The 27,936-nt window shown below is 38.3% G+C and overlaps 1 protein-coding gene across 6 annotated transcripts in view; it reads left to right on the top strand.

The window, feature by feature from the left end:
* PIK3CB (phosphatidylinositol-4,5-bisphosphate 3-kinase catalytic subunit beta) overlaps positions 1–27,936 on the top strand; it is a 205,981-nt gene that overhangs the window by 107,387 nt on the left and 70,658 nt on the right. For 5 of the 6 annotated variants that reach the window (XM_034780765.1, XM_034780766.1, XM_034780763.1 and 2 more), the window contains 8 exons: positions 3,679–3,904; positions 9,997–10,220; positions 15,476–15,655; positions 18,029–18,199; positions 19,138–19,227; positions 24,731–24,982; positions 25,868–25,964; positions 27,700–27,830. In XM_034780765.1, coding sequence (XP_034636656.1) covers positions 3,679–3,904; positions 9,997–10,220; positions 15,476–15,655; positions 18,029–18,199; positions 19,138–19,227; positions 24,731–24,982; positions 25,868–25,964; positions 27,700–27,830 — 1,371 coding nt within the window. The remainder of the gene's footprint in view (positions 1–3,678; positions 3,905–9,996; positions 10,221–15,475; positions 15,656–18,028; positions 18,200–19,137; positions 19,228–24,730; positions 24,983–25,867; positions 25,965–27,699; positions 27,831–27,936) is intronic. The other variant, XM_034780769.1, reaches the window with a different exon arrangement.

The raw sequence follows: 27,936 nt of genomic DNA, 5'->3' as shown, positions 1-27,936 counted from the left end.
TCTGTCAATGATTTCAGCTTTCCTGTTATGATGCTTATATCGATGCAATTTAGGAAAGTGTAAAAATGAAAGTAGCTTTAAAAAAATCTAAATTAAAAAATGTCAGTGAAATATTAACTAATTTTCCATGTTGAAATGAATAGGTGCAGTGAAACTCAATGTCGGGGGCCTGATTCTGAAGTTATGTGCACTTGTGTAAATTAGCAGTAACTCCAGAGGTATTTATCTGGAGAAAAAAACAATGGAAGATTAGAATTGGGCTTATCTTCCATGCTGACCTTTATGAATAGTGGGTTACCTGTAAAAGGCTATTTTATTGTCCTTCTCTACATTTTTCTTTGAAACCCACTTGTGTCATGGTGCCTACAAACGTAATCGTGGTTAGGCAGCTGGCATCCTGTGACCACTGCTTATCCTATTGATTCTAATAGTCTCATTGTTAGTCTAATATTCAATAGTCTTGTGCTCCCCACCAGTTTGTCATATCAATCTACAGTAGAACCTCAGAGTTACGAACACCTCAGGAATCGAGGTTGTTCATAACTCTGAAATGTTCGTAATTCTTAACCAAACGTTCTGGTTGTTCTTTCAAAAGTTTACAGATGAACATTGACTTAATACAGCTTTGAAACGTTACCATTGTGACAGGTTCGGTCACAGAGAACCTGTTGGGACTGTCACCTGATGTGCTGAAACTACCTCTGAGCCCATTTTCCCTGTCAGCTTGGGACTCCAGAACCCTGTCTTGTTGAGCCAGACATGCTAGTCTGCTGCAACACAGACCCAGGTCTGAACCACGCCCCCAAAGCTGCAGGCTTTAACAGAAAACCATTCAGCAGGTACTCCCGTCTCCAGCACCCAACACCCAGTTCCCAATGGGATCCAAACCCCAAATAAATCCGTTTTACTCTGTATAAAGCTTGTACAGGGTAAACTCCTAAATTGTCTGCCCTCTATAACACTGATCGAGAGAGATGCACAGCTGTTTGCTCCCCCAGGTATTATTCACTTACTCTGGGTTAATTAATAATCAAAAGTGATTTTATTAAGTATAAAAAGTAGGATTTAAGTGGTGTCAAGTAATAGGCAGAACAAAGTAAATTACCATGCAAAATAAAACAAAACACACAAGTCTAAGCCTAATACATTAAGAAACTGAATACAGGTAAATCTCACCCTTAGAGATGTTCCAAAAAGCTTCTTTCACAGATTAGACTCCTTCCTAGTCTGGACCCAATACTTTCCCCTGGTACAGACCTTGTTAGTTCCAGCAGGCATCTTAAGTGAAAAGCGGGGGATTTCACATGACTGAGGACCCTTCTGTTCTGTTCCACCCCCTTTGATATCTTTGGGACAAGGTCGGGATCTTTTGTCTCTCTGGGTTCCCACCTCTCTTTCTAAATGGAAAAGCACTAGGTTTAAGATGGATTCCAGTACCAGGTGACATGGACACATGTCCTGTAAGACCCCAAGCCTCCATTCTTCCTGGACTGACTCACAGGAAGGCTTGGAAGTAAACAGAGCCATTTACAACCAATTGTCCTAGTTAGTCAATGGCAAGATTCCAAGCCACCATTAAGGGCCCACACTTTGCATAATTACAATAGGACTTCAGAGTTATACTTCATATTTCTAGTTACAGATACAAGAATGGATACATGCATACAAATAGGATGAACACACTCAGTAGATTATAAGCTTTGCTGTGATACCTTACAAGAGACCTTTTGCATAAAGCATATTCCAGTTACATTATATTCACACTTATAAACATATTTTTTATAAAGCATATGGAGTGCATCACAACCATGCAAACAAAAAATTCTGCTTTCTCTTTATTTTTTTCAGTAGTTTACGTTTAACACAGTACTGTACTGTTTGCCTTTTTATTTTTTTTGGGGGGGGGAGGGGAGTCTCTGCTGCTGCCTGATTGCATACTTATGGTTCTAAATGAGGGGTTTGAGTGACTGTTCAGTTCATAACTCTGGTGTTCGTAACTCAGGTTCTACTGTATTGTGTTAGATGAAACTTCGATTGTAAGCTCCTTTGGGCAGGGATATAATTTGTTTGTACCTAGTACAGTGAGGCTCTGGCGTTTAGTGTAGCTGTCTCTTTATTATGTAACAACAAAAAATGAAGAAATATGGGTACAGTTGTATCATAGATAATCATGTTTACTAAATATACACAAACATGCAAGGCCTAGCTACATACATACTGCTGATATGGTTTCTGGTGGCTTCTAAAACATTGAATGGGTCACAAACTATTTAAAGGGTAGCTACCCTATCCCTATAACACTACGGTATCTCAAACATAAGATGAAAATACTGAAAGTTCATTTTTTGGTTTGCTATACTGGTAATTTAAATGTAATAGATGGCATGAAAATTAGTCAAAAGACTTAGTCTGAATTTTTATGGGAAGAAATTGTTGACGGGAAATGTTTGCCAAAGGGTAAGGATTTTTTTTTTTTTTAACTCAGCATAGTGATAAAATAAAACCCACAGCTTATTGGAATTACTGAAAAAAGCATGAGACCTGTATAGTATCAGTTGTTTATCCCAACTACTTTATGTACATAGCTGTGATTTTTTTAGAACTGTGGAAAGAATTAATATTAAATGGAAACAATGGATAACATTATTTATCAGTCTTATTTTTTGAAATTCTCAACATGTCTCCCCTTTGCTCACACTCTGTCCCTTCCCCCTACTATCTTTTAGATTTTTCACTGTGAATGAGAATAGGAGAAAAAATTATCCGCAAAAATTTTTGGGAAAGGAGATAGTTGTGATGCGGGGTGGAGGAGGAGGCACCAGAGTGGATGGAGGAGAGTGACAGTTTGCTGACTAGCACAAAGGAGCTCTGGTTCTAGGATCTGTCTGTGCTCTGTTACTATTTTAAATCCTCGTCTTCACTACTTTAAAAAAAAAAAAAAAAAAAAAAAAAAGTGAATTTTAATTCCGGTTTCTCCAGATAAAAATGCAATGAAGATAAGGTATGTTAGTTTTACCACCAGGTAAACTAGGAGAAGTCAGCATTATACATCCCCACGGGGGCTGACCTCTCCTAGTTTGCCTCACATAAAACTACTGTGCCTTCTCTTTGATTTTATCTGGAGGTAGCTCACATGCCTTAGTTACCCTGAGATAAAAATATACCTTTATTTAGCAGTAAAGACAAGGCCTAACAAACACACTGGTATGTAGCTATAAAAATTTAATAAGCTGCAAACAGTTCACTGTATGTTGATTTTCTAGTATACCTCTACCCCGATATAACGCTGTCCTCGGGAGCCAAAAAATCGTACTGCGTTATAGGTGAAACTGCATTATATTGAACTTGCTTTCATCTGCCGGAGTGTGCAGTCCCGCCCCCCCGGAGTGCTGCTATATCGGGTCGCGTTATATCGGGGTAGAGGTGTATTATAATTCAGGAGCACATTCTAGTGCTCAATTTACCTTCTCTCTCTCTCTCTCTCCCTGGTATTGATATGGCCCCATCAATGTAGTATCTGAATGTCTCACAATGGTCTGATTCTGAAATCAGTGAGACCGTGCCATTAGGATAAAGCCCTAACATTGTGAAGAATATCAGCATTCAGAAGATAAATTTTACGCTTAACCCTCAACATTGCTTTTGGTACCTTAATATATATCTATTTCTTATTTGCAGCTACTATGGAAGCAGGCACACAGCTACCCTCTATTTCACCTCCTTATGGAGATTGACTCTTACATGTTCTCATGTGTGAACCAGACGGCTGTACGTGAGGAACTAGAGGATGAAACGCGAAGGCTGTGTGATGTTAGACCCTTTCTTCCTGTCCTCAAACTAGTGACAAGGAACTGTGACCCAGGGGAAAAACTGGATTCCAAAATAGGTGTCCTTATAGGAAAAGGTAATTTTGAATTTTTTCTCTTTTTGTTTTATTTGGAAAAGGGAGGGAGAATTTATTTTGTGTAAGTTAGTTTCACAGAGACCATGATATCTCTGCCACAGCCCTTATCTTCTAGAACTACCCATTCTAAAGCAGATAGAAAATGTAACTTTAAAAAAATTCTAAACACCATTATAACACAAACACCATTATAACACTAACACCAGAAGTTTCAAAAATTGTAGTGAGGTCATTTTTGTAACCAGAATAAATAGAATTAACAAAAACAAACGATACAGTGTATTTCTGAGCAATTATCGCACATATCTGGTGAAGTCACAATGCACAAGAATGAAGTTCAAGTGGCTGGAACCATCTGAAAAGTGCAAGAGACATGAAGTGGATAAAGTGTCTTACTGCTAGTTTGAAATATAATTTAACAAAAATAATAAAAATCCAAATCACTTCTGATTAATGATGACAGTGGCATGACATTTACAGCCACTTAGATCAATTTTCTGAAGATATGATCTTTAACGGGTTCTCTTTTTTTGTCCTCCAGCTCCCATCATGAGATTTAGCAGAACTCCCTAGCTCAAAGAAGTTTGACTTCTGAGACAGAAAAAGCACTCAGCACAGACCTCCCTGCTTGCACTGTTAGTGCTCCTCCAACTGCGGCTACTTCAGCCTTAGCCAGTCCCTGATTGACCATAATCAGGCAAGAAGTTTCCTGCAGAGAGCCAAAAAGAACAGAGATGGAAGAGCTGATATGATAGTGATAATAGTTGTAGCTCCTGCCTAATCACAATCAAAAAGCATATGGCTCGAAGTTTATAAGGGTAGTGGCCTTTGCTAGTCAGGGATTCGTAAAACAGGACTCATTTTGAACTATTACTGCCTCAGAGGGCCAAAAAGCTTTGGGCTGGGGGAATTCTGCCAGTTTCACACAGGGATCATAAGACCTATAAGTGAAAATCCCATGAGATATTTCCAAAGAAGTACAGACAAATATTTTCCTGCTCCCCCATCACATGTGTGTGTGTGTGTGTGTGTGTGTGTGGAGAGGGGGTTATTTTTTATTTTCCTTGTGATACATCTTGCCAGAGAAGGAGGCCCCTTGAAACTCAGTACAGAACTTCTGTATCACATTAACATCTGTCTGAAACAGAAGATCAAGGGTCTACGTCCAAAGACATTCCTAACACCTGAGTTGATTTTTAAAGGCCTGCTTAGTTGTTTTTAGTGATCAGAAAAAAGTATTCTATGGTGAAGGGTGTTAGGATAAGGATCCTAATGTGTGTAAGAAGGTAGTAATTAGGGCTGTCAAGCAATTAAAAAAATTAATTGCGATTAATAATAGAATACTATTTATTTAAATATTTTTGGATAATTTCTACTTTTTCAAATATGTTGACTTCAATTAAAACACAGAATACAAAGTGTGCAGTGTTCACATTATATTTATTTTTATTACAAATATTTGCACTGTAAAGAAACAAAAGAAACCGGATTTTTCAGTTTACCTAATACAAGTACTGTAGTGCAATCTGTTTGTCATGAAAGTTGAATTTACAAATGTAGAATTACGTACAAAAAAACCCCTGCATTCAAAAATAAAACAATGTAAAACTTTAGAGCCAACAAGTCCAGTCAGTCCTACTTCAGCCAATCGCTCAGACAAACAAGTTTGGTTACAATGTACAGGAGATAATGCTGCCCGCTTCTTGTCTACAATGTCACCTGAAAGTGAGAACAGATGTTTGAATGGCACTGTTGTAGCTGGTGTCGCAAGATATTTACATGCCAGATGCACTAAAGATTCACATGTCCCTTCATGCTTCAACCACCATTCCAGACATACAGGGCCATCCCTAGCGGCATGCGGGGCCTGGGGCAGAAATGATGGATTCATCTCTTCCGGGACCGACTGCGCCGGCCAATCACACCAGCCTGCGGGGCCCCCCAAAGTGCAGGGCCCAGAGCGGTCGCCCCAATTCGCCCCACCCAAGGGATGGCTCTGCCAGAGAGCATGCGTCCGTGCTGATGATGGGTTCTGCTCAATAACGATCCAAGGCAGAGTGGACCGACACATGTTCATTTTTCATCATCTGAGTCAGATGCCACCAGCAGAAAGTTGATTCAGTTTTTTGGTGGTTCAGGTTCTGTAGTTTCTGCATCTGAGTGTTGCTCTTTTAAGACTTCTGAAAGCGTACTCCATACCTTGTCCACTTCAGATTCTTAAACCTTGCATCGAGTGCTGTAGCTATTTTTAGAAATATCACATTGATACCTTCTTTGCATTTTGTCAAATCCGCTGTAAAAGTGTTCTTAAAACGAACATGTGCTGTGTCATCATCCAAGACTGCTATAATATGAAATATATGGCAGAATGTGGGTAAAACAGAACAGGAGACCTACAATTCTCTCTAAAGGAGTTCAATCACAAATTTAATTAATGCATTATTTATTTTTTTAATGAGCATCATCAGCATGGAAGCATATCCTCTGGAATGGTGGCCGAAGCATGAAGGGGCATATGAATGTTTAGCATATCTGGCACGTAAATACCTTGCAATGCCAGCTACAATGTGCCATGCAACAAATGCCTATTCTCACTTTCAGGTGACATTGTAAATAAGATGCAGGCAGCAGTATCTCCCGTAAATGTAAACCAACTTGTTTGTCTTAGCGATTGGCTGAACAAGTAGGACTTAGTGTACTTGTAGGCTCTAAAGTTTTACATTGTTTGAGTGCAGTTATGTAACAAAAAAAAATCTACATTTGTAAGTTACACTTTCATGATAAAGAAATTGCACTACAGTACTTGCATGAGTTGAATTGAAAAATACTATTTTTTACAGTGCAAATATTTGTAATAAAAATAATATAAAGTGAGCACTGTATACTTTCTATTGTTTTTCATAGAAATCCATATATTTGAAAATGTAGAAAAACATCCAAAAATATTTTAATAAATTTCAGTTGGTATTCTACTGTTTAACAGCGTGATTAATCGCCATGTATTTTTGTCAGTTAATTGCGTGAGTTAACTGCGATTAATCGACAGCCCTAGTAGAAACCTATTCTTGTTTTGCGTAGTTGGTGGCTTTTTGATTCAGCTAGCTTGGTATGATTCATGGTTTCTTAATAGTTGCACTTAGACATCTTTCAACATACAATGAAAAGGTGTTAAGCTATTTTGTAGAGGCTTAACACTGCTCTATGAGTGAATTGCTTTTGGCCTTTTTAGTACAGAATTTTCATCTTTAAATATATCGTCAAATTATTCACTTTCAGATACAAATGAAGATAAATAGGGACTAGTGAGGTCATACATTGCATAGCAAAACAATGGAGAATTGTTAGTCCTTTTATACAGACTACAAGTTTTGTTTAGGTTTCAGCAGCAAACTGTCTGCTTGTTTGTTCAAACTGACAATGGAGCCATTACTGACATAGCCTATTTAAACACTCCAAAAATAGTATTCTGAAAGATTATTTGATTATTCCAGTTTTTATGACTCTGCAAGACATTTATGGACAGAGCTAGCCTTGGGCTCCTATTTTGTGCTTTGGAAAAAATGATTCATTCCAATATGAACTTTGCCGGGTTCTCAAAAGGTGCTTTAACACAATTTGGAGAATATTTTTCTAAGTGTGAGAGAAATGTGATGTTTGTATATGCCCTTGCTTCATTAGGTATTGAAGAAGTAGAGCTGAGATCTTTCTGCTTTTGGTTTACATAGGTTTAGCAAAGCTACACCAGTGAATTTGGTTTGTGCAAATTTTTAATCTTTTGGTTTTGACTGGAGTATCAGATTTGTACTAATTCAAAAATCACCAAGAGAAATGCTAGAGTAAACTTGTCTGTTTGCTACACCATTAGTTCTTGTAAGCCACCCAGACCATCTTTCCATCCTCTTCTTCTACCTTTTCCTAATTATTTGTGGGAGGGAGAACTGGTGGCTTGCAAACCCTTTCTCCTTGATGTCTTCAAGCTATGTCTGGCCACACTGCTTTACCTACCGTCTGCTGCCTTGCAGGATAGGAGGGAGCAGGGAAGTAAAGTGGTTTAATCTTGCGATCTTTTGGGGTCAGGGAGTAGGGGTGCTCTCTTATTTAGCAGTGACATGGAGAGGCTTTTGTTCTTGCTGTTGAACTGAGTCCTTACCCCAGACTGCATTAACATTTCTGCTCTCAAAACTGAATTAAAAATTGTATGGAACGCTCAACCCAGAATAGTTAGTTCACTCTTCAGCAGCTCTTCTGGTTCTGCAGGATGAACAGGAATAAAGTGAAGTTAAAACTTACTTACTAAGCAAAATAAGCATAGAATCATAGGATTGGAAGGAACCTCGAGAGGTCATCTAGTCCAATCCCCTGCACTCATGGCAGGACTAAGTATTATCTAGACTGGGGTGGGCAAACTCCGACCCGCGGGATTGCCAGCTCTGCGGTGCCACGGGCCTCTCACCACTCCCGGAAGTGGCCGGCACCATGTCCCTGCTGCCCCTGGGGGGGGACAGAGGGCTCTGCGTGCTGCCCTTACCTGTGGGTACCACCCAGTGCAGCTCCCATTGGCCAGGAATGGGGAACTGCGGCCAAGGGGACTTCGGGGGAGGGCCACGGGGACGTGGTGCCGGCCGCTTCCGAGAGTGGCGCAGGGCCAGGCCAGGCAGGCAGGCCATCCCGGAGCCGCTCCAGATAAGCAGCGCTGGGCCGGAGTCCGAACCCCTCCTGCACCCCGCAGCCCAACTCCCTGACCTGAGCACCCCTCCTGCACTCCAACCCCCTGCTGCACGCCTCCTGCACCCCAACCCCCTCCCCTGAGCCCTCTCGTACATCCCGCACCCCTCCTCTGCCCCAACCCCTTGCCCTGAGCCCCTTCCTGCACACTGTACCCCCTCCCACAGCCTGCACTCCCTCCCGCACCCCAGCCCTACATTCATGGCCCTGCATGCAATTTCCCCACCCAGATGTGGTCCTCGGGCCAAAAAGTTTTCCCACCCTGATCTAGACCATTCCTGATAGGTGTTTCTCTAACCTGCTCTTAAAAATCTCCAATGATGGAGATTCCACAACCTCCCTAGGCAATTTATTTCAGTGCTTAACCACCCTGACAGTTAGGAAGTTTTTCCTAATGTCATATATGGATCTGAACAAAAAATCTTAGTCCAGGAGATTTGCCAAACAACCAAATTCTCTGCTGTATGTTTAAGAAGTACCATTGCTTGTATTTGGCTTCAAGGGGAGGAATCTCAGTTTGGATTATTTATTTTCTATAGATTTCTGAGGTAAAAAAGGCCAAACTCTTCTATCTTCTAGAATTTTTTGTTCAGAATGTCTCTTTAAAATTATTTGTCTAAATCTTATTAAAAATGGTAGAGTCCACAATTAAGATCCAGGGACCATACTCTGGCAAGAAACTGAGGAACTCTCCCCTTTTTGGTAGCTGGGCTGGAGAGCAGCGTTTCTTGCCAGGATGTTGCCCCAAGAACAAATTGGGGTCTGGCTAATAGGTGTCATTAAAACTTTTCAAGCTGTGACTTGGTATAGTTTTAATAAGTCTCTTCATAATCAAGTAAAAATGTTATGAGGTGAAGAGGAACACAAATGTAGTGTTTTAACTCCTTTATTTTAGAAATGGGGTGTGTTTTCTCCCCAATTTTATGCATGACTTTTTGTTCTAGGGCATACAAATTCTATAGAAAAATGCTGTATGCAAAATATCAAGTATCTTGTAATATCTTACATAAGTTGTGGTAGTGACTCCATGGTTAACATTATATTGTGATTTTCTTTTAGAGCAGGACTAAAGTTCTCTGTATTACTGATTGAATTCCAGGTCTGGTACAAAAACTGTCCTGGAGAGATTAGAATTTTCTGTGTCATCTTGGAAGTAAAAAATGTTTAGGTGGGAAAATATGTGAACTGAGGCTAATGGAATATTCATTTAGCCTTAACTGGTGATTTTCTTTTTAGTGATTATGTTGATTTAAAAACACATAAGCAATCTTAACACTGTTAACAAAGGTTTTTGGGGGGGTGTGGTTGGGAATAGCTATACAATATTTATGCATCTAAATATTCCTTGTTTGATTGAATCTTTTTAGGCCTCCATGAGTTTGATGCCTTACAAGATCCTGAAGTGAAAGAATTCCGTAGTAAAATGCGGCGAATCAGTGAAGAGAAACTCCTGTCACTTGTGGGCCTGTCTTGGGTTGATTGGCTAAAGCACAGTTATCCACCAGAACAAGAACCCTCAGTCCCAGAAAACTTTCAAGATAAACTCTATGGCGGAAATCTTGTAGTGGCCATTCATTTTGATAAGTGCCAGGTAGAGTTACTTACTAGATGCCAGAATAGAAGTCTTTTTACATACATGTACTTTTTGATTTGGGAACACAGTTCATATGTGAACTATACTTCATGTTTGCTTTGATGTGAGACGAACAATCTGCTCCCTTTATTTGTCTTGTAAACAATAGTTCTCATGCACAACCAAAAAACTTTATTTAAAAATAGTTAATGTTGGAACTTAAGTGTAGTCCAGCTAATAACCCAGAAAATTGCACTTCCTGTCCAGAAGGGGAAAAAGCACTAGTTTCAAGCCAGTTTTATTTTAATTCTCTTTGGATTATTGCTTTCACAAGCATGAAGAGTTACTTTTAGGAGTCCAGCACAAAGAGGTCTTATCTCATGCTTCCCACTGTTCTCCCTTTGCTTTTTTTATAAACTATTTTTATTTAATTAATACATATTAACAGGTTTACAAATCTTGCTATTTAAATATCAGAAACAAAACAATAATCATTATAACAGTGAGTTATTTAAAGAAACATACAGGAATAATCTGCCTATTTAACGGGGTGTTACCTTTTTACAGAATGAGCATAATTCCTCACATATATTGTCATTTCTACTAATTTTATAAAATTGAATAAAATCTCTGATTATACATTTAACAGACCAGGCATGTCTATCAAATATTAATATTAAAAAAAAAAAAAAACCTGGGCAGATGTGCTATTTTTTTTGGAGGTGAATATACTTTGAGTAATGAATACAAGGTACCCCATTATGTAAGTATCTATTTGTCCTCTATTTTGCTGGGTACGTAATTGGTAGTTAACTTTTCCATAACCACAACCTCCCATATTTTTCTGAACCATACCTCTGCTGTTGGAATATTTTTCCTTTTCTGGTGAGATGCTATGAGTGTCCAAGCACCTACCAGAAGATACGAGATTAATTCTTCTTTTTGTGCGACTTTTTGCTAGGAAATCCATGGGGTATTAGTAATAAATATCCATCCACTTGTGATATTTGATTACAGATTGCATCCCAATACTCTCTCATGACAGGACATATCTACCATATATGCACAGTGTCATTTTTTTTTTTTTTTTTAGAAAATTTCTCCAACACTTATCCCCATTCAATCTATATATTTTTTTTAACTGGAGTGACTGGAGTGAGGAACCACTGAAACAGTACCCTAAAGTACCCTGTGGTGCTACAGACTGAGGTCACTGGTCCTCTTTTCTAGATCAAATGCTATTCCTCTGGGGTAATTTGTCTATCCTGGTCCTTTCATATGTGGATTTTTTTTTGGTTAGGAAATTTGTCTGCCAACATTGATTATAAATTAGTTTAAAATTTTTGTTATCATGGTTGATATTATTACTTGTATTAAAGTTATCTTTCTATATAAAAGTTTTTTTAGAAAGCTGAGAAACATAATACCTAATTTTGAAAGTATTCATACCCAGGGAAAGTGGGCAACTTAAAGCTAGTTTTGAGTTATAAACAAGTTAGAAAAATTTGAGTTATAAACAAGTTAGAAAAATTTCTTTACTGAATAGGTGACCAACTATTTGTATTCCATCTCTCCCAATCTTTAAAGCTCTCTGGTTTGTGATTAGGTTAAGATCTGGATTTTTTGAAATGGGTATCATTGGTAAGGGGAAAGTACTTATCTCTAGTTCTATCCCAAACCCATAGAGTAGCCTTTGCTAAAGGATGTGTATAAATTTCTGGAGAGCATAATATTTTATTAATCCATGGTAGCCTAGCAGTGTTTACATTGCCACAATTGTTCTATAACCCAGTGTTTGGCTGGGTTAGAGCTCTCCCAATCCACTACCCCTTTGATTTGTTTTAATATTACTATAGAATATTTGGATTAGCTAGTCCCCATTCTGTTCGAGAAGTTCTGTACAAAGTACCTGCACTCACTTGTAGTCTTTTCTTATTCCATATTAATTCTAACAATATCCTCTGTGTTCCTGCTAGGGTTTTATCTGGGATGATCACTAGAAAGATTTTGAAACAAGAAAGATAACATTGGCAAAATATTCATTTTGACTGTGACTGTTCTTTCCAGCCAAGAAATTGCATACTTCCTCCAGCACTCCAGATCTTTTTGTTGAAGTAGTGACATTTAAATTGTAGAGCTTTTCATGATTGCATACTTCCTCCAGCACTCCAGATCTTTTTGTTGAAGTAGTGACATTTAAATTGTAGAGCTTTTCACGATTGTCTGAGATTTGAATCCCCAGGCATTTTATAGAATTTGTTTCCCATTTGTACCCAAATGTTCTCTGAAGGAATGACTTCTTGGAGTCTGACTCCCTTTGTTTTTACAGCACTAGAATGAATCAGGATGGCTGATTTTTAAAAAAAAGTTCTCAGAACCATTGAGTACATATGGTGCAAATTCTGACCCAACTCTTAGCTATTCATGCTCTTAAATCAACTGTTCTGATTTTAAACTTGATACTAATAAAATCTCTCTGATTGAAAAGTGATTGATTGGAAACAGTAAAGAAGAACTTTGCTGATCTGGTGAAAAAGAATGAGCCTGACTGTATAGTTGAGGCTGGATAATCAGTGACAAAACAACAACAACAACATTCTTCCATGTCCAGCTTAATATGAATCTTCTCTCGTACCTTCCCAACGAAGGCCTGGCTCCAGAGGCTCATGTATTTGTCACTTCCAGATTAATTTACTGTAATTCTTTGAATCTGAAGCGGATACAAAAACACTGTGAAAATTGTAGCTAGTGCAGAATTTGGCTGTCTGCCTTCTCCATGGTTTAGATTGCTGTGAACACATCAAACCTATCTTGTGGTCCCTCCATTGCTTCCCAGTCCATTTCTGATGCCAGATGGCTCCAATAGCCATTAATAGTTCCGCTTTGGTACATTAGCGCTATCTGGGTGTTTCTGTTTGTGCTTTGTTAGTTTTATAAAAGCAATAATCAGAAGAGAATTAAAAAATAAAGAATGGAGAGTGGCGTCTCCTTTCAACCAGAGAGAGCAAACTGAGGAATTACAAAAAGGGTTATCCCCTAAATAATTATCTAATAATCCCCAAGATTAGCTGCCTAGAATACATCAACCAACTATGACATTAATCAAACTGGCTCCTTGATCTAGAGAGAAACCATCTCTCTCTCACATTTAAATACATGTAAAGATACTCCCCAAATAAGAGTCTGTAATTCAGCATCAGCAATTGTAGAGAGAAACTGCTTCACTCCATGGCTCCCTCACATTAGTTATGGTGAGGGTTAGGGGACAAAAGAGGCCCCTGGGGTCTGGCAACAGCTGTAGGAAGGGAGGCTGATGTGGACCATACCATTTTAAAATTGAGAAAATGTTGAATTGATTTTGACTTAGTTTATTATGGTTATAATTTTCCATTTGAGAGGCTTGGCTTTTTACCAAGAAATCTATATATAAATAAAACACAAGACAAAATAATGCAAGCTAGACCACACTACATTTGTAAATTGCTTTTAAGAGTGATTACATTTTTCTAGAGTATTTTTTTTTAAATGAAAACTCTGTGTGAGTTGTTACAAATCAACTTGTGCATAACACATGTTGAGACGGGAGAGAGGGAAGGTTTCTATGGAAGAAATATATTTCTCCTTTTTGAGACTCTCTTTAATTTCACCATAACTTGTATCTGTGGTAGTCTCAAAGAAACTAATTTAGGTACAATAACTACATAACTTTCTTTTAGAACAAAAAATAGTTTAGAGCAGCCTGGGGAATATGCATATAATCTCTGAAATCAATCTAAAATGTTTAACTGAAAATTCAGGTTCTTCCAATATTCTGTACATAAATCACATCAGGTATCTGCCACTTCCCCCCAAAAAATCAAATATATTTTTTGGAAATATAATTCTGCTAGCATAGCCTAATTTTTTTAACCGCCTGCCTGTTTTTTTTAATGCAAGATTTTACTTACAGGACAATTTGATAAATATCTCTGTGTTGTGTTGCATCTGTTTTGCCCACTTGTTGCATCTTGTATTTAGGCCATAATCCTGAAATTGACTTCACGGGTAGCTTGTGCAAAGGCAGTTGCAGGTTTGAGTCCTTGGGTCCAAATCCTGCAAAGACCTATGTACATGTTTAACTTTATTCACTGTGACCAGTTCCATTAAGAACATGCAGGATTGGGTCTTAGATTATAACTTTTTTGGGCAGGGTCTGTCACTTGCTATTTGTCTTGACCTGGTTGAACCCACTAGGCACTGCTGCATGACAAATAATGATAATCAATAGTTATATACAGGCAAGTAACTTTATGATTTAAAGCATGCAAACTCACAAGCTTAAAACAGATAGATATTACAAATATAGACTTTATTTTATGTTTTCCTTATTTGAGCTTGGCTGCAAGTCAAGGGCTCCCAGAAACACTGTTATCATATTATTGATCCCTTTGTGGTAAAATTTAAAAATAAAAATCATAAATAGAAAACACTAAAATGTTGATTGTATATTCAGTTTTGGTAGACTAATATTTCTACTTAAGCTTTTGTGCTCTTAAAAGTTGTCTTGATGATAGCCAGGATTAGGAGATTAACCCTCCTAGAAGCTATGAGATGGTTCTGTTTCACTCACAATAGTTATATACAGATTAACCATAGTTGCCTTAATGATGATATTAAAAATAGATTTTCATAATTTTTATTTTTTTGTGGAAAGTGCAAATATGAAATCTAGATACATGCCAAAATGAGGTTATCTGTATATCTGAAGTAACCTTTCCTTGAGAGAATATATTCACACAAATGAAATAACTTAAAATAGTAATAATAAAACCTATACACAAGCATTGTATCAGGTTATAAATCCAACTATGACAGATACTTTTGCGACATTTATCAATACACTTCTACCTCGATATAATGCTGTTCTCAGGAGCCAAAAAATCTTACCGTGTTATAGGTGAAACCGCGTTATATCAAACTTGCTTTGATCCACCGGAGTGCGCAGCCCCGCCCCCCCCAGAGCGCTGCTTTACCGCGTTGTATCCGAACTCATGTTATATTGGGTCGTGTTATATTGGGGTAAAGGTGTACAACTAATATCCACTCCACTTGAAATATATTGAGCAAAATTTTCAAAAGCACCAAAGTGATGTAGGCTTCTAATTCACTTAGGTGCTTCTGAAAACTCTCATTTATTTGTACAGCATGGTATGAAACTTTATATTTTTCCTTACTTTTAATACATTTCTCTGAAGAGTTGAATGTTGAACAATCTTTCTTTTTTATGTTATTAGGATGTATTTAGTTTTCAAGTGTCTCCTAACATAAATCCTGTCAAGCTGAATGAATTGGCAATCCGAAAACGTTTGACTATCCATGGAAAGGACAACGAAGTTGATCCTTCTGACTATGTGTTGCAAATTAGTGGAAGACTGGAATATATTTTTGGTGACCACCCATTAATTCAGTTCCAGGTATTTAAATTTTTTGAATTCTAAATTTAAGACAAAAGTGGGTTTTGCCTGGAAACAAGGAAAATTAATTCACAATTATGCTGGAGTAACTTCTGGTTGAGGAATTAACTTTTTTGGAACAGCTGGGTTATTTATTTTAGAAGCGTTGTTGACCACAAAAATAAATTGTTTCAAAGAAAATTTCACGAGGATTATCATGCTGAGAAGTAGAATGTATTTCTCAACAAAGCTATTTTATCTTGCTTATTAGAACCAATTTAGCATTATATCATGATTCAGAAAATAAGGACAACATTAGAATATTAAAAATAAGGCTGACTGCTCCCCCCGCCCCAATGACACTAGTTCAGATTGAAGTGTTGTCATGAGCTTAGACTTTTTTTTTTTTTTTGTCAGTTTGTCTCAACTTTAAATTTTAGACATAATGAGCCAAATTTTCAGCTGGTGTTAATCAGTAAAGCTCCACTGACTTTAGTGGAACTATGCAAGTTTACATCAGTTGAGAATCTGGCCCATTATTTTTAATATATATAATTATAAAATCAGTTTTATTTGGATGGTTATTTTGTCAGGTGACAATACCTCTCAAATTTATAATAATAATTCATGCCAAAGGCTCTTTTTCTCCCTGTAAAACAATAGTGTATCTGCACTGCTGCTGGCTCATTACTTCAAGTGCATTCTCTGTGACTCTCATGGTAATGGGAAGTTTCACATTAGTGCTTAAACTAATACCCTTTTTCTATGAAGTTTCCTTCCAAATGCAATAAATTTCAGGAGTTAATTGCTCCAAATTTGGTTTTGACATAACTTGTGAAACCACATAATATTTAGAAATCACAGAGGTGTCAGGTTTATCAGGAGAGGAAGTATAACATTTTATTAATTGCATGGGCACGTGACTCCATCTGAGTCTTCTCAGACTTCTGGAACATCTTGTTCATAAAAGGCATGTTCAAGTATTAGTATATGAGTTAGTTCCTCCTGTAATAATTAAATGCTGCATTTGTGTATAAATATAAAAATATATAGAGGCTTAGCTTAGAGGACCTGAATTTCCAGTATGTGATCAGTATGAAACAGAAAATCATCCTGAGGTGGTGTGACATGGTCAATTCGTGGCTATAATGTCATTTATTGCGTGCAGTTCTTTCGGAAGACACCTTAAAAAAACAAGGTTCTGCCTGCCCTGTGTGGACATCAATGATTCCTTGGCACTCACCTTAATGGTTAAACTCTTGGTCCTTGGCCATATTTTCCACCCCTCATTTCATCCACCATTGTCCAGTGTTCTCGCGTGTACCAGTGTGTTGCCTCCTTGCATCTGAGAGGTAGAAAGCTTTTCCTAATATCTAATGTAAATCTCCCTTGCTGCAGATTAAGGCAATTACTTTAACCTACCTTCAGTGGACATGGAGATCAATAGATCACCATCCTCTTTATAACAGCCCTTAACATACTTGAAGACTGTTATCAGATCCGGACTCAATCATCTTTTTTGAAGACTAAACATATCCAGTTTTTTTAACCTTTTCTCATAGGTCCTATTTTCAAAATCTTCTTTTTTTTGTTGCTCTCCTCTGGACTCTCCAATTTGTCCACATCTTTCTTAAAGTGTGGTGCCAAAAACTGCACACAGGACTCTAGCTGATGCCTCACCAGTGCCAAATAGTGCAGAACAAAAACCTCCTGTGTCTTACATATGACATTCCTGTTAATACGCCCCAGAATTTTTTTGAAACTGCATCACACTGATGGCTCATAATCAATTTGTGATCCACTGTAACCCCAGATCCTTTTCAGCAGTATTCCAGTTATTCCCCATTTTGTATTTGTGCACTTGATTTTTCCTCCCTAAGTGAAGTACTTTGGAGTTGTCTGTATTGAATTTAATCTTGTTGATTTCAGACCAACTCTCCAGTTTAAGGGCCTTTTGAATTCTAATCCTGTCCTCCAAAGTGCTTGCAAATCCTCCCTGCTTGGTGTCATCCACAAATTATATAAGAATACTCTCTGTGCTGTTATCTAAGTTATTAATTAAAATATTGAACAGACCCAGGACAAACCTCAGCCGGACCCCACTAAATGTTCTCTATTTGGCCACAGTCCACTGATAAGTACTCTTTGAGAATGTTTTTACAACCAGCTGTGCACCCACCTTATAGTAATTTCATCTAGACCACATTTCCCTAGTTTGTTTATGAGAATGTCATATGGGGCTACGTCAAAAGCCTTCCTAAAATCGTCTTAATTTAATTTTCTTAATTATCTGAAGTTCATGAGTCAAATTTAGCATGAGCTAAAATGGTTTTAAACAATGAGAGTGGAATTATGATTATCAGCTTGTAACAACTATTTTCTGTCTGGCTTCAGTATATCCGTAAGTGTGTGATGAACAGGACTCTTCCTCACCTGACCCTGGTTGAGTGTTGCAGCATAAAGAAAATGTGTGAACAGGAAATGATTGCCATAGAAGCTGCCATAAACCGAAAATCATCCAATCTTCCTCTTCCTCTGCCACCAAAAAAAACACGAACAGTTACTGTAAGTTGATATGAGGAACATTTACTAACAAAAATAACTTAAGACACGCCACTAATGACTTTTTTCTTTGTATGTTTTTCCTCTCTTACTTCTTTCCCAAGAGTCTCCTATTGTTGCTCGAGATATTACATTAAGGATAAAAGCCTTGTAGCCTTTACCCTGTCCTTTCCATTTTGATTCTTTTACCCTTTTCCAAATTAATGCCTCTTTTCCACTATTATTGTCACTACTTTTTACTACAAGCCAGAAGAGCAGGTGATTACCTGTAACTAACCAGTGGAGAAGTTACATGAGGGAATGATTGAGTCCACAGCTTCAACTGCATGCCTACTCTTCATCAGCTGCAGTCTTGTGTCTGCTTCTTAATCCAGATTTAATGCACAGTGCTGCCAATTCAATAAACTCTGAAATATTTTTTACTAATTATTAATATCATGTCGGACAATTGGATTTTTTTTTAAATGTTATCAGTCTGTTAATTAAACTGCTATCCTCAGAATGTGATTGCAATTTATATATGTGTGAATCCTGGGAACAAGGAGAGACTTTGTTCAGTGATACAGTAGTTAATTACTGCAAAGTTTTGTTTTTAAATAGCTTGTATGTATGGGAGATGAATAGGTTTGAAACTTACAGGAGGTAACATTTATTATTCTGATTTGTCAACCATCACAGCAGGCATATTTTAGTCCCAAGATGTGGTTTACATGGGTTATTTCCTCTCCTGCTCCTTCAGGGCATCTGAAATGGTCTTGTGGCTATGATAGCTGAATTTTTCTTCATTCATTTAAAAAAAAATTCTTATTAATTAGTTTAAATATTTAATCATGCATTTTTAGCTTTAACCATGAATATTGCAAAAATATTTAATACATAAAATACTAGATCACTAAATTGCATTGAAAAAAAAGACTTCCACATTTCTGTTTTCCTTGCAGCAGCTGACTCAGAGTGTGTGGGATATTAGCAACCCTTTCAAGATTATGCTGTTAAAGGGTAATAAGTTGAACACAGAAGAAACTGCCAAAGTAAGTAATGTAGAGCCTAATATCAGGAGATGTTCTTCTGACTGATCATTTTAATTTGCAAAGTGTTTACCGAATGTCAGCTCATAAAGGCTCCAGTTCAGCAAGGGCCTTAAGCAATATGCAGATAAATAGTCCCAGTTGCACTACCCACCTGCCTAAAGTAAGATACATGCTTTAGTGCCTTGTCTAATTTGTCCCTGATTTTCAGCAAATGTTTTTCTAATGTTTGGTGTGATTTTGGCACAAAAGGTATGCATTCAGATGAAGCTATTGTGATATAGACATGTATGCCTTATACATGAGCACAGATTAAATATGAATGCACTTCTGATTCAACACTAGATATATATAGAGCTTCATAAAACACTAATTAAACTGTATCTTGTATAAGGCTAAGGGTCTAGATCACATGCTGCTGTGTAATCTATCCTGTTTTTAATTTTCTAAACATGCTGAACATAGCAAAAATTGCAACAGCACTTCCGGTAAAACTGTAGATGGCTACATCACCGACCACAAGTTGTTAACACATGGGAATTTATTGCACAGGCCCACACAATTACATAAAGACCGTACAAACTCTTTTGCCTCTGAAATAGAACAGCATGAATTTTCCTAATTTGTTTGGATGACAATTAAATAAAGAATAATCATACTGAGGCCTGGTCTAACTATAGAGTTAGGTTAATGTAAGCTGCCTTAAGTATCTGAGCACCTTACTTGTACAATGAATATCAATAGTAAATGCCCTTGTCAACATCATGCAGTCTCTGGCTCTTCTTCCATTTTAAGTTTAAATATAGATTTATTTTTTTTTTAGAGCCAAATAAGAGGAAATTTTCTGTCCAAAGCAAGATAGTTTCTGTTAAAAACTAATTCACAACTGCTCACTGTCCAACTTCTCAAACTTATTTTAGTTTCATTCATGTACTCTGGAGTACTTAGATACACACCATAGTATCTCATAAAGTATCATAGACCTCATAATTGGCTGAAAACTTCAGAAAACCACTTTCTACATTTTAATTATGGAGCTTTAAGCAAAACTAACTTCTCATCTCTTCATTCTTAAAATGAGTCATTAGTAAATATCAAAAGATTTGATGATATGGTGCTAATAAAATCCTCAAAGCTTCTATGCTTATCTGAACCTTTGGGGTGTGGACTGGGAACCTTCAGAGGTAAGGATCTCTTTTGAAATTTCTGGCACTTCTTCATTTTGGCATGAACACAAATACTATGACAACAGCTTCTAAGTTGCCTTGAAATAGGTCCATGTTCCTGGTTCTATGCTTCTAATGAATGACTGAAATATACTCTTATCTCGAAAATTTGATCTTTTGTTACAATGGAATGCACCCTGAACTTTCTGATAATTCCACAGTGATCCTAGGTCATTTCTTATCACACATGGAGGAGGAGGAGCTCACTAGTGTTGCTGTTCCAGTAGCTCAGCTGTTGCTGATTCATGCATGTATGTGCAGTGTTTTATTTCATTGCTTTTCCATGGCCTAGTTTACTACAAAGTTTAGATTAAATGATTCCGAACATGCTAAAAATACATTTTGACTCATGGCGAGCAAGCGGAACAGAAGTCTAGATTTTAAAAATAGAAAAAAAGTCTGACTTCAGTAATTTTGGATTATTTGTTTTTTCACAACTTTGATATAACAAATTGTGACAGACTCTTCCACAAATACAGAATTGGGGTACAATTCTATATCTTCAGTTTAAATGCTAGAAAATAAGGAAGACACAGGTGTAGTTTCTATTGACCAAATGTCAGTATCTTCTTCCTCTTCTAGGCTCTAATCTCTGTTTGGTTTTTCCACAGTTTTAAAATTTTAGTTTTGTCTTTGAAGTTCCAGTTCTTTAATTAGATTAAGCCAGTTTTGCACTGAGATTTTGACACTAGTTTCACGATCCCACTCTATTCTATAGATTCTTATACAACTCTTATCACTGTAGAATCTGAATGCTTTCCAATAGTGCACTATCATCTGTCATATGTGGTTTGTTCTCTCTTTCTAGAGCAGGGGTGGGCAAACTACGGCCCGTGGGCCGGATCTGGCCCCTCAGGGCTTTGGATCCGGCCCGCGGGATTGCCACCTCCCTGGTGCCGCAGGCCCCATGCCGCTCCAGGAAGCAGCAGGCACCATGTCCCTGTGGCCCCTGAGGGAGGGGTTGAAGAGGGCTCTGTGCACTGCTCTTGCCTGTGGGTACCTTCCCCAAAGCTCCCATTGGCCAGGAACGGGGAACCGCGGCCAATGGAGCCCTCTGTCCCCTCTCCCCCAGGGACTACAGGGACGTGATGCCAGCCATTTCCGGGAGCGGCGTGGGGCCACCCCGGAGCCGCTCCAGGTCAGTGGTGCCGGGCCAGAGCCCAAACCCCTCCTGCACCCTACCTCCCTGCCCTGAGCCCCCTGCTGCACCCTGCACCTCAACTCCCTGCTATGGGCCCCCTGCTGCACCCCTCCTGAGCCCCCTGCCACACCTCACACCCTTCCTGCACCCTGAGCCTCCTGCTGCACCCCACACTCCTCCTGCACCCCAGCACCCTTCCCTGAGCCCCCTTATACACCCCGCACCCCTCCTCTGCCCCATCCCCTTTCTTTGAGCCCCTTCCTGCACACTGTACCCCCTCTGAGACCCCGCACTCCCTCCTGCACCCCTGCCCCGGCCCTGCATGCAATTTCCTCACCCAGAAGTGGCCCTCAGGCCAAAAAGTGTGTCCACCCCTGCCCTAGAAGGAAAATTGTGTGTGTTGTTCAGGGTTTTGGTTTTGGTAAGGTTTTGTTTGAGGTTTTATTTTCCTGTGTCTTGAGAGAAAGTGAGATTGAAGGCTTGCAATTGGAATAGAAGGTAATGTGGGTTGTAAAGGTCCTTAATTCATCAAGAGTTCATTCCACAATCTCCAGCCAGCCCCTGAGAAAGCAGTCTCCTGCACAGATGAACTGTACCTTTATAGTACAAAGTTCCATAGTGGCTGAGGAGCTGTGTTGTTGACCATGGTTCTCATCTCAGAGCTTTTGGTGATCTTTTAGGTACACAAGCCCAAGCTATTGAGCACCTTAAAGATGAAGCCGGAAATCTAGTCAGCAATGACAGAGCCCTATGACCTGAGGCCCGCAAGCCCAAGTCAGCTGGCCCAGCCAGATACAGGTTTTTCTTTGCTGTGTAGACATACCCAGAGAGAGGAACAGGGACTTAATCATGAGCCTTTACCACAACAATAATAGCCTGTAGAGCAGACTCATTTTATCTCTCTCTTTAAGAGGTCTCAGTGCCACTAGACAGAACACCAAACCAAGAAGGTGTGTGGGTTACATACTTCCCCTAGCTGAGGAGCCACAACCTGAGCTTCAGAGACTTACCAGTTGAAATCCCGGATGAGCCCCCACTTGAAACGCTGACAGACCCCAGTCATTGGTGGGGGACCTCTGGAGCTTAGTGCATGAGCCTCTTCAGCATGAGCTAAAAGCCAACTGGCTGTTGGTGAGTCTGCTCTACAGCCTTTGCCAACTCTCACTCTCTCTTTAAGTGGTCTCGGTGCCACTAGATGGGACAAAACACCACACCCAGAAGGTGTGTGTGTGTGTGTGTGTGTGTTACACCATCTCAATACAATTCCTCTAGACCCTGCCATGTGTCTGAGTTGGGTCAGTAGAGTTCTGTGGCTGACCATATTGAATGTTTACCTGGTATTTGTTTTCCTGATTAGAAGTAAAGAATTACCAGAAATCTCACCAGGCAGCTTTAGATTTCCTTTTTAGTGCTGTAGATCTAAGTAGGTGAAATAAAGAAAGAACCAGCCTGAACTCTGAGGCCTGGTCTACGCTTAAAATTTAGGTTGACGTAATCCCAGTGTAGGTGCAAGTATGTTGACAGAAGAACATTTCTGTCGACCTAGCCACCAGCACTGACGGAGGTGAGGTCCTACAGCAACAGAAAACCTCCTTCTGTTGGTGTAGGCTGCATCTACGCTACTGGGTTATGCAAGCATAGCTATGGTGCCCTAGCTATGCCACTATAGTCCCTGTAGACATGGTCTTACCCAAAAGTCAAAAGAAAATTTTTATAAGTTCAAGAAAATTAGATTAACTTAAGTTTGATTTAAAAATTGTATTTCTGTTTACATGCAATTGCTGCAGAGGAAGTGGCATAATACTGTGGGAGAGGCTGTTATCCTGGTATTTCTTTCGGGACCGGAAATAAGGAATTGTCAGAAATCTCACCAGGGAGCCTTTAAGATTTCCTTCACAGTTTTACAGACCTGAATAATTTGGATAAGCCTCTGAACTTTTTGAAGTTCACCCAAGTCATCACTACCCTTACCATGCATTTAATTCTGTCCAGAACTGAATTGTAAATCAACGTATATATTTTTGCTTTTTTCTAATGGGTTTTTAAGGCAACAGTTTCAATGGGAATATATAAGATTTTTAGAATAAAAAGGGGGGAAACACCCCACCATGAGTTTACTTTTTTGTATCCAGATTTTATAGTTGTTTTTCTTTAGCATGTGGACTTTGTATAGAACAAAAGGCTTGTCTTCAATTCAAGTAGAAAATAGAAAACAAGGATAATATTTTGGACCTGACTCCTTTCCAGGAAATATTTTAAAGGGAAGAAGTGAAGTCAGTTCTCTTACTCATTATAGACTCAAAAAAGAAGCAACTATAAAATACCGTCAGCACTTTTCTTCATATAGCTAAATACATATAACTTTATCACTACACGTTCAGTTTAATACTTATTCTGCCAACATGAGCTACGTGTGAGCACCAACAGTAATAGACACCAAAAGTGAAGTAATTTTTTTCAATATATGATTTAGTTTCCTGTACAGTGTATGCTTTTAGGTTAATAAATACTCTGTGTTTTTAATAGACCTGGCCAGGATGTAGAAATCACTTCCTGCAAAAAAATCTGGGTTTTTGAAATAAAAATTTAATTTTAAATCAGGACAAAACATCAAAATGCAAAATTTCTCATGGGTATGGTTTTTGGCTTCCTGGCTGCCTGCCTGGAAGGCCCATTTCACTTGTGAAATTGACAAGAGCCTGCCAGCGAGACTGAGAGCCCCAGTGCTCTGCCTCCCTCCCCTCCCCTACCTCCAGGGCCGGAGAAGCTAAGCAGTGAACTCTCTGCCTCTGTGGTGTCAGACCTGGGAAGGTGGTGGGGAAGTTGAGTGTCCGGCTCTCTGGCTTTCCAACCCCTGGAGCTGAGGAGAAGCTGTGATGCAAAGAGCCCTGGTGCTTGGCTTCAGCAGCCCTCTGGGAAAGCTTTTTTCAGTTTCAAATGAAATGACAAGAGCCTTCGAGGAGAAGAACATGGGAGCTGTCAATTTGGTTTTCCTGACAAAAAGAAAATTTTCCCATGGAAAATTTCATCAGAAAACCATTTCAAAGAAAAACTTTCAACCGGCTCTTATGTTTTTAAGTAAATATTCCTGGCTTCATGGAATGTTTTTGGATACTTTTCTGTCACACCTCTATTACAGGTTCATGTCAGGGCTGGTCTTTTCCATGGAACTGAGCTCCTTTGTAAACCAATTGTAAGTCCAGAAATATCTGGGAGAAGTGAACATGTTTGGAATGAAACACTGGAATTTGAAATCAATGTCTGTGACTTGCCAAGAATGGCTAGGCTGTGCTTTGCAGTTTATGCTGTGATGGATAAAATGAAAACTAAAAAGTCAACCAAGACAATTAATCCTTCCAAATACCAGACCATCAGGAAAGCTGGAAAAGTGGTAATGCTTTCATTTGTTTTCCTGTAATGTACCTCTTAATGTACTGAGCAGTGTATTTATAGGCATTTTATTTTCTCACCTTGGAAATCTGAAACACAAATGAAAAAAGTGGGTGACCTTAATTGAAGTAGTGCTCAGTTAAAAAAGCAACTTATTTATGAACTGTTTAGTCTCAGGGAGCTTATTTAAAACAAAAAAGGATAATTTTTCCTCCTTTTGTTAATTACTAGTGTTTATTTTTTCTTTATCCTTTTTATTCTAGCAATTTTTTTCTTAAATAAAGGGGTATTGTTAAAATCACATTTTAAAATCTTCACGTGTATTATTAATGACATCTTATATTCAAAGTAAAAGATTTTTAAAAATAAACTAATTTATTTCACATCATTTTTGTTTACTTTTTTGCATTTTACTATTCAATTTATGGTTTCCATATACTCAGACCAAGGCTGTTTACATTCCCCAACACAGGGGAATATTCTGTTCTTATTGGGTTTTGTAAAAGCGTTTGGCCCTCCCCACACACAGAAAAAGGCCATAAACTTGAAGTAATTGGCAATGTCTCTTTAATGAGCTGAAGCTTTAAAAATTATTAGTATTTGTGAAATTGTATTCAGATCTTTTGAGCTCTGAACAGGATAGGTTTTTTTTTCTAGACTGATCCAGAAAATCACATATTTAACTTTCAGTATTGAACTAAGACAATGGGACTTAGGTACATGCTGAAAGTTGAGCATGTGCTGAATTGCTTTCCTGAATCAGTGTCTTAGTCTAGAACAATTTTTTTTTTACTCTTTATTTTTCTAGTTTTGTGTCATTTACTATTTTAAAGTTTCAGATTTATTGTTAGGTTCCATTTAAACAATAAAGTCTTTCCTTCAACAGCACTATCCTGTAGCCTGGGTAAATACCATGGTATTTGATTTTAAAGGACAGTTGAAGAGTGGAGACCTCTTACTGCACAGTTGGACATCATTTCCTGGTAAGGTTTGATTTGTAATCCTGGGATTTGCTGTATACCTTAGAGTACTCATGAGACTAAAGAACAACATTAATTTAGGATAATGGAATATTAATTGTTTTTTTTGCCTGCCATTATCACTGTTCCAAATAGGGAAAGAGAGAGCTAACATTATTATTGCATAAAATATGTCTATGTCCCCTCTGCTTTCCTTCTGATATTCTATGCAGTCTCCTTAGTCTGGTGTTTGTTAAACTTCTGTACAGTTTTCTTGAATCCTTCTTTAAAAAAAAACAAATTTCTTGGGGATGTTTCTTGTTTAGTTTGGAAATCCGTTCTATCCTTGAAGTGTTATCCATTACTGAATAAGGACCTTTTAAAAATGGCAACGCCTGTTATTTCTAGCAATTTATAATGTTTGCCATCTTTAAGATGCCATTATATTTTCATTGCTTGTGTTGGTTCAGATTCCTATGCCATACAAAGCAGATGATTGTTTTGGTTAGAATGAAGAGTGGCACCTAAATTTCATATTGCTTTATAAGCAACCTGTATATTTCAGTGGACCAAATGTTGTTGTTATAAATTTCAATCCATGTGGTTTTTGTTAACTCAAAGTTAATTGCATTATCATATATATAACAGAGAATCTGTTCCGGCAAATTAGAGAGCTTAATCTACATTAATTTTGATCTATACATTTTTTTCTTTAATTAAATAAGAGCAGCTTTTAAATATTTATTTTAAAAATCATGCTAAAGATATTCATTCTGGATCAGATCTGCAGCTGGTGTAAATCGGCTTGGTTTGATTGAGGATCAGCGCTATGCCAGTTTATAGCTGCTGAGGATTTGGCCGTTTATTTTGTTTAATTCAGTAACCTTTTCTGTGGAAAATGGGAATTACAATGTGGTGGTTTATGCTGAACATGCGAAGTGCATAGAATAGCCTCTGTCAGTAAATCCCAACTACTTATAACTGCCTCTGAAGTTTTGGGGAGCCTTTTTATTCCAAGGATCTGTGTTTATAAGAAGCTAATTAAGCCTCACAACCCACCTGTGAGATAGGTAACTATTATGCCTATTTTGTCAATGGGGAAAATGAGGTACAGAGAAATGAATTGCTCAAAGGCTTGCATTAAATAAGTGACAGAACCAGAAATAGAACATCCAAAGTCCTAAGGACATCCTTGTGCTTTCCTGACTTGTGCTGCTCTCTCCCATAAAGCCCCACATCGTAGTCACCTTCCATCTGCGTGAGGAAAACTGGACAAAATGCCCTTTTGAGCTTATTAATCTTGCTCTTTCATTATAGAAGCAATTCAGCAGCATGAGGCACTCTTGTCTTCAGTGACTTAGAACTCCTGTTAGATGCTGGGTCATTCCCCCTTGGACAAAGTTATGGGAACCTAATCTATCCATGGCGCTGAAACCGCAGCTAGAGATTGGCATGCTATAGGGACAATTTTTACTGCCCACCTTCCATTTTCTGAAATAGTAACAAGTGGAAGTGTCATAAGAGCCAAGCTGGTTCTGTAACCTGTCTTCCTTTCAATGGATGATCCTCTTGGGCATCAGACATGTTGATGTTAGGAACAGATTGTGCCAGAGATTCATTGCAAAGGAGAGAATCTGGCCCTCTGTGAACAGCTCTGTATATTTTTACAATCAACACAGGAAGCAGTTTCTCATGGCATTGCTTGCTGCCTTATCCAAAGACGCTTTGTACTATAACATAAATTGTTCTGATATTTTAGATGAACTTGAAGAAATGTTGAATCCAATGGGAACAGTACGAACTAATCCTTACACTGAAAATGCAACGGCTTTGCACATTAAATTTCAAGAATATTCAAAACTGCCTATTTATTACCCTCCCTTCGATAAGGTAAGATATAATACACTAAATAAAGAGAAGCCATGAATGCTAGTGTATATAAATGCTAGGCTATCTGATATTTACTTTCTTCCCGTTTAACACTGGCTTTTGATTA

The sequence above is a fragment of the Trachemys scripta genome, chromosome 9 (assembly GCF_013100865.1).
Source record: "Trachemys scripta elegans isolate TJP31775 chromosome 9, CAS_Tse_1.0, whole genome shotgun sequence".
Lineage (NCBI taxonomy): Eukaryota > Metazoa > Chordata > Testudines > Emydidae > Trachemys > Trachemys scripta.
The sequence above is the reverse complement of the archived record's forward strand: the minus strand, read 5'-3'. Positions and strand labels throughout refer to the sequence as shown.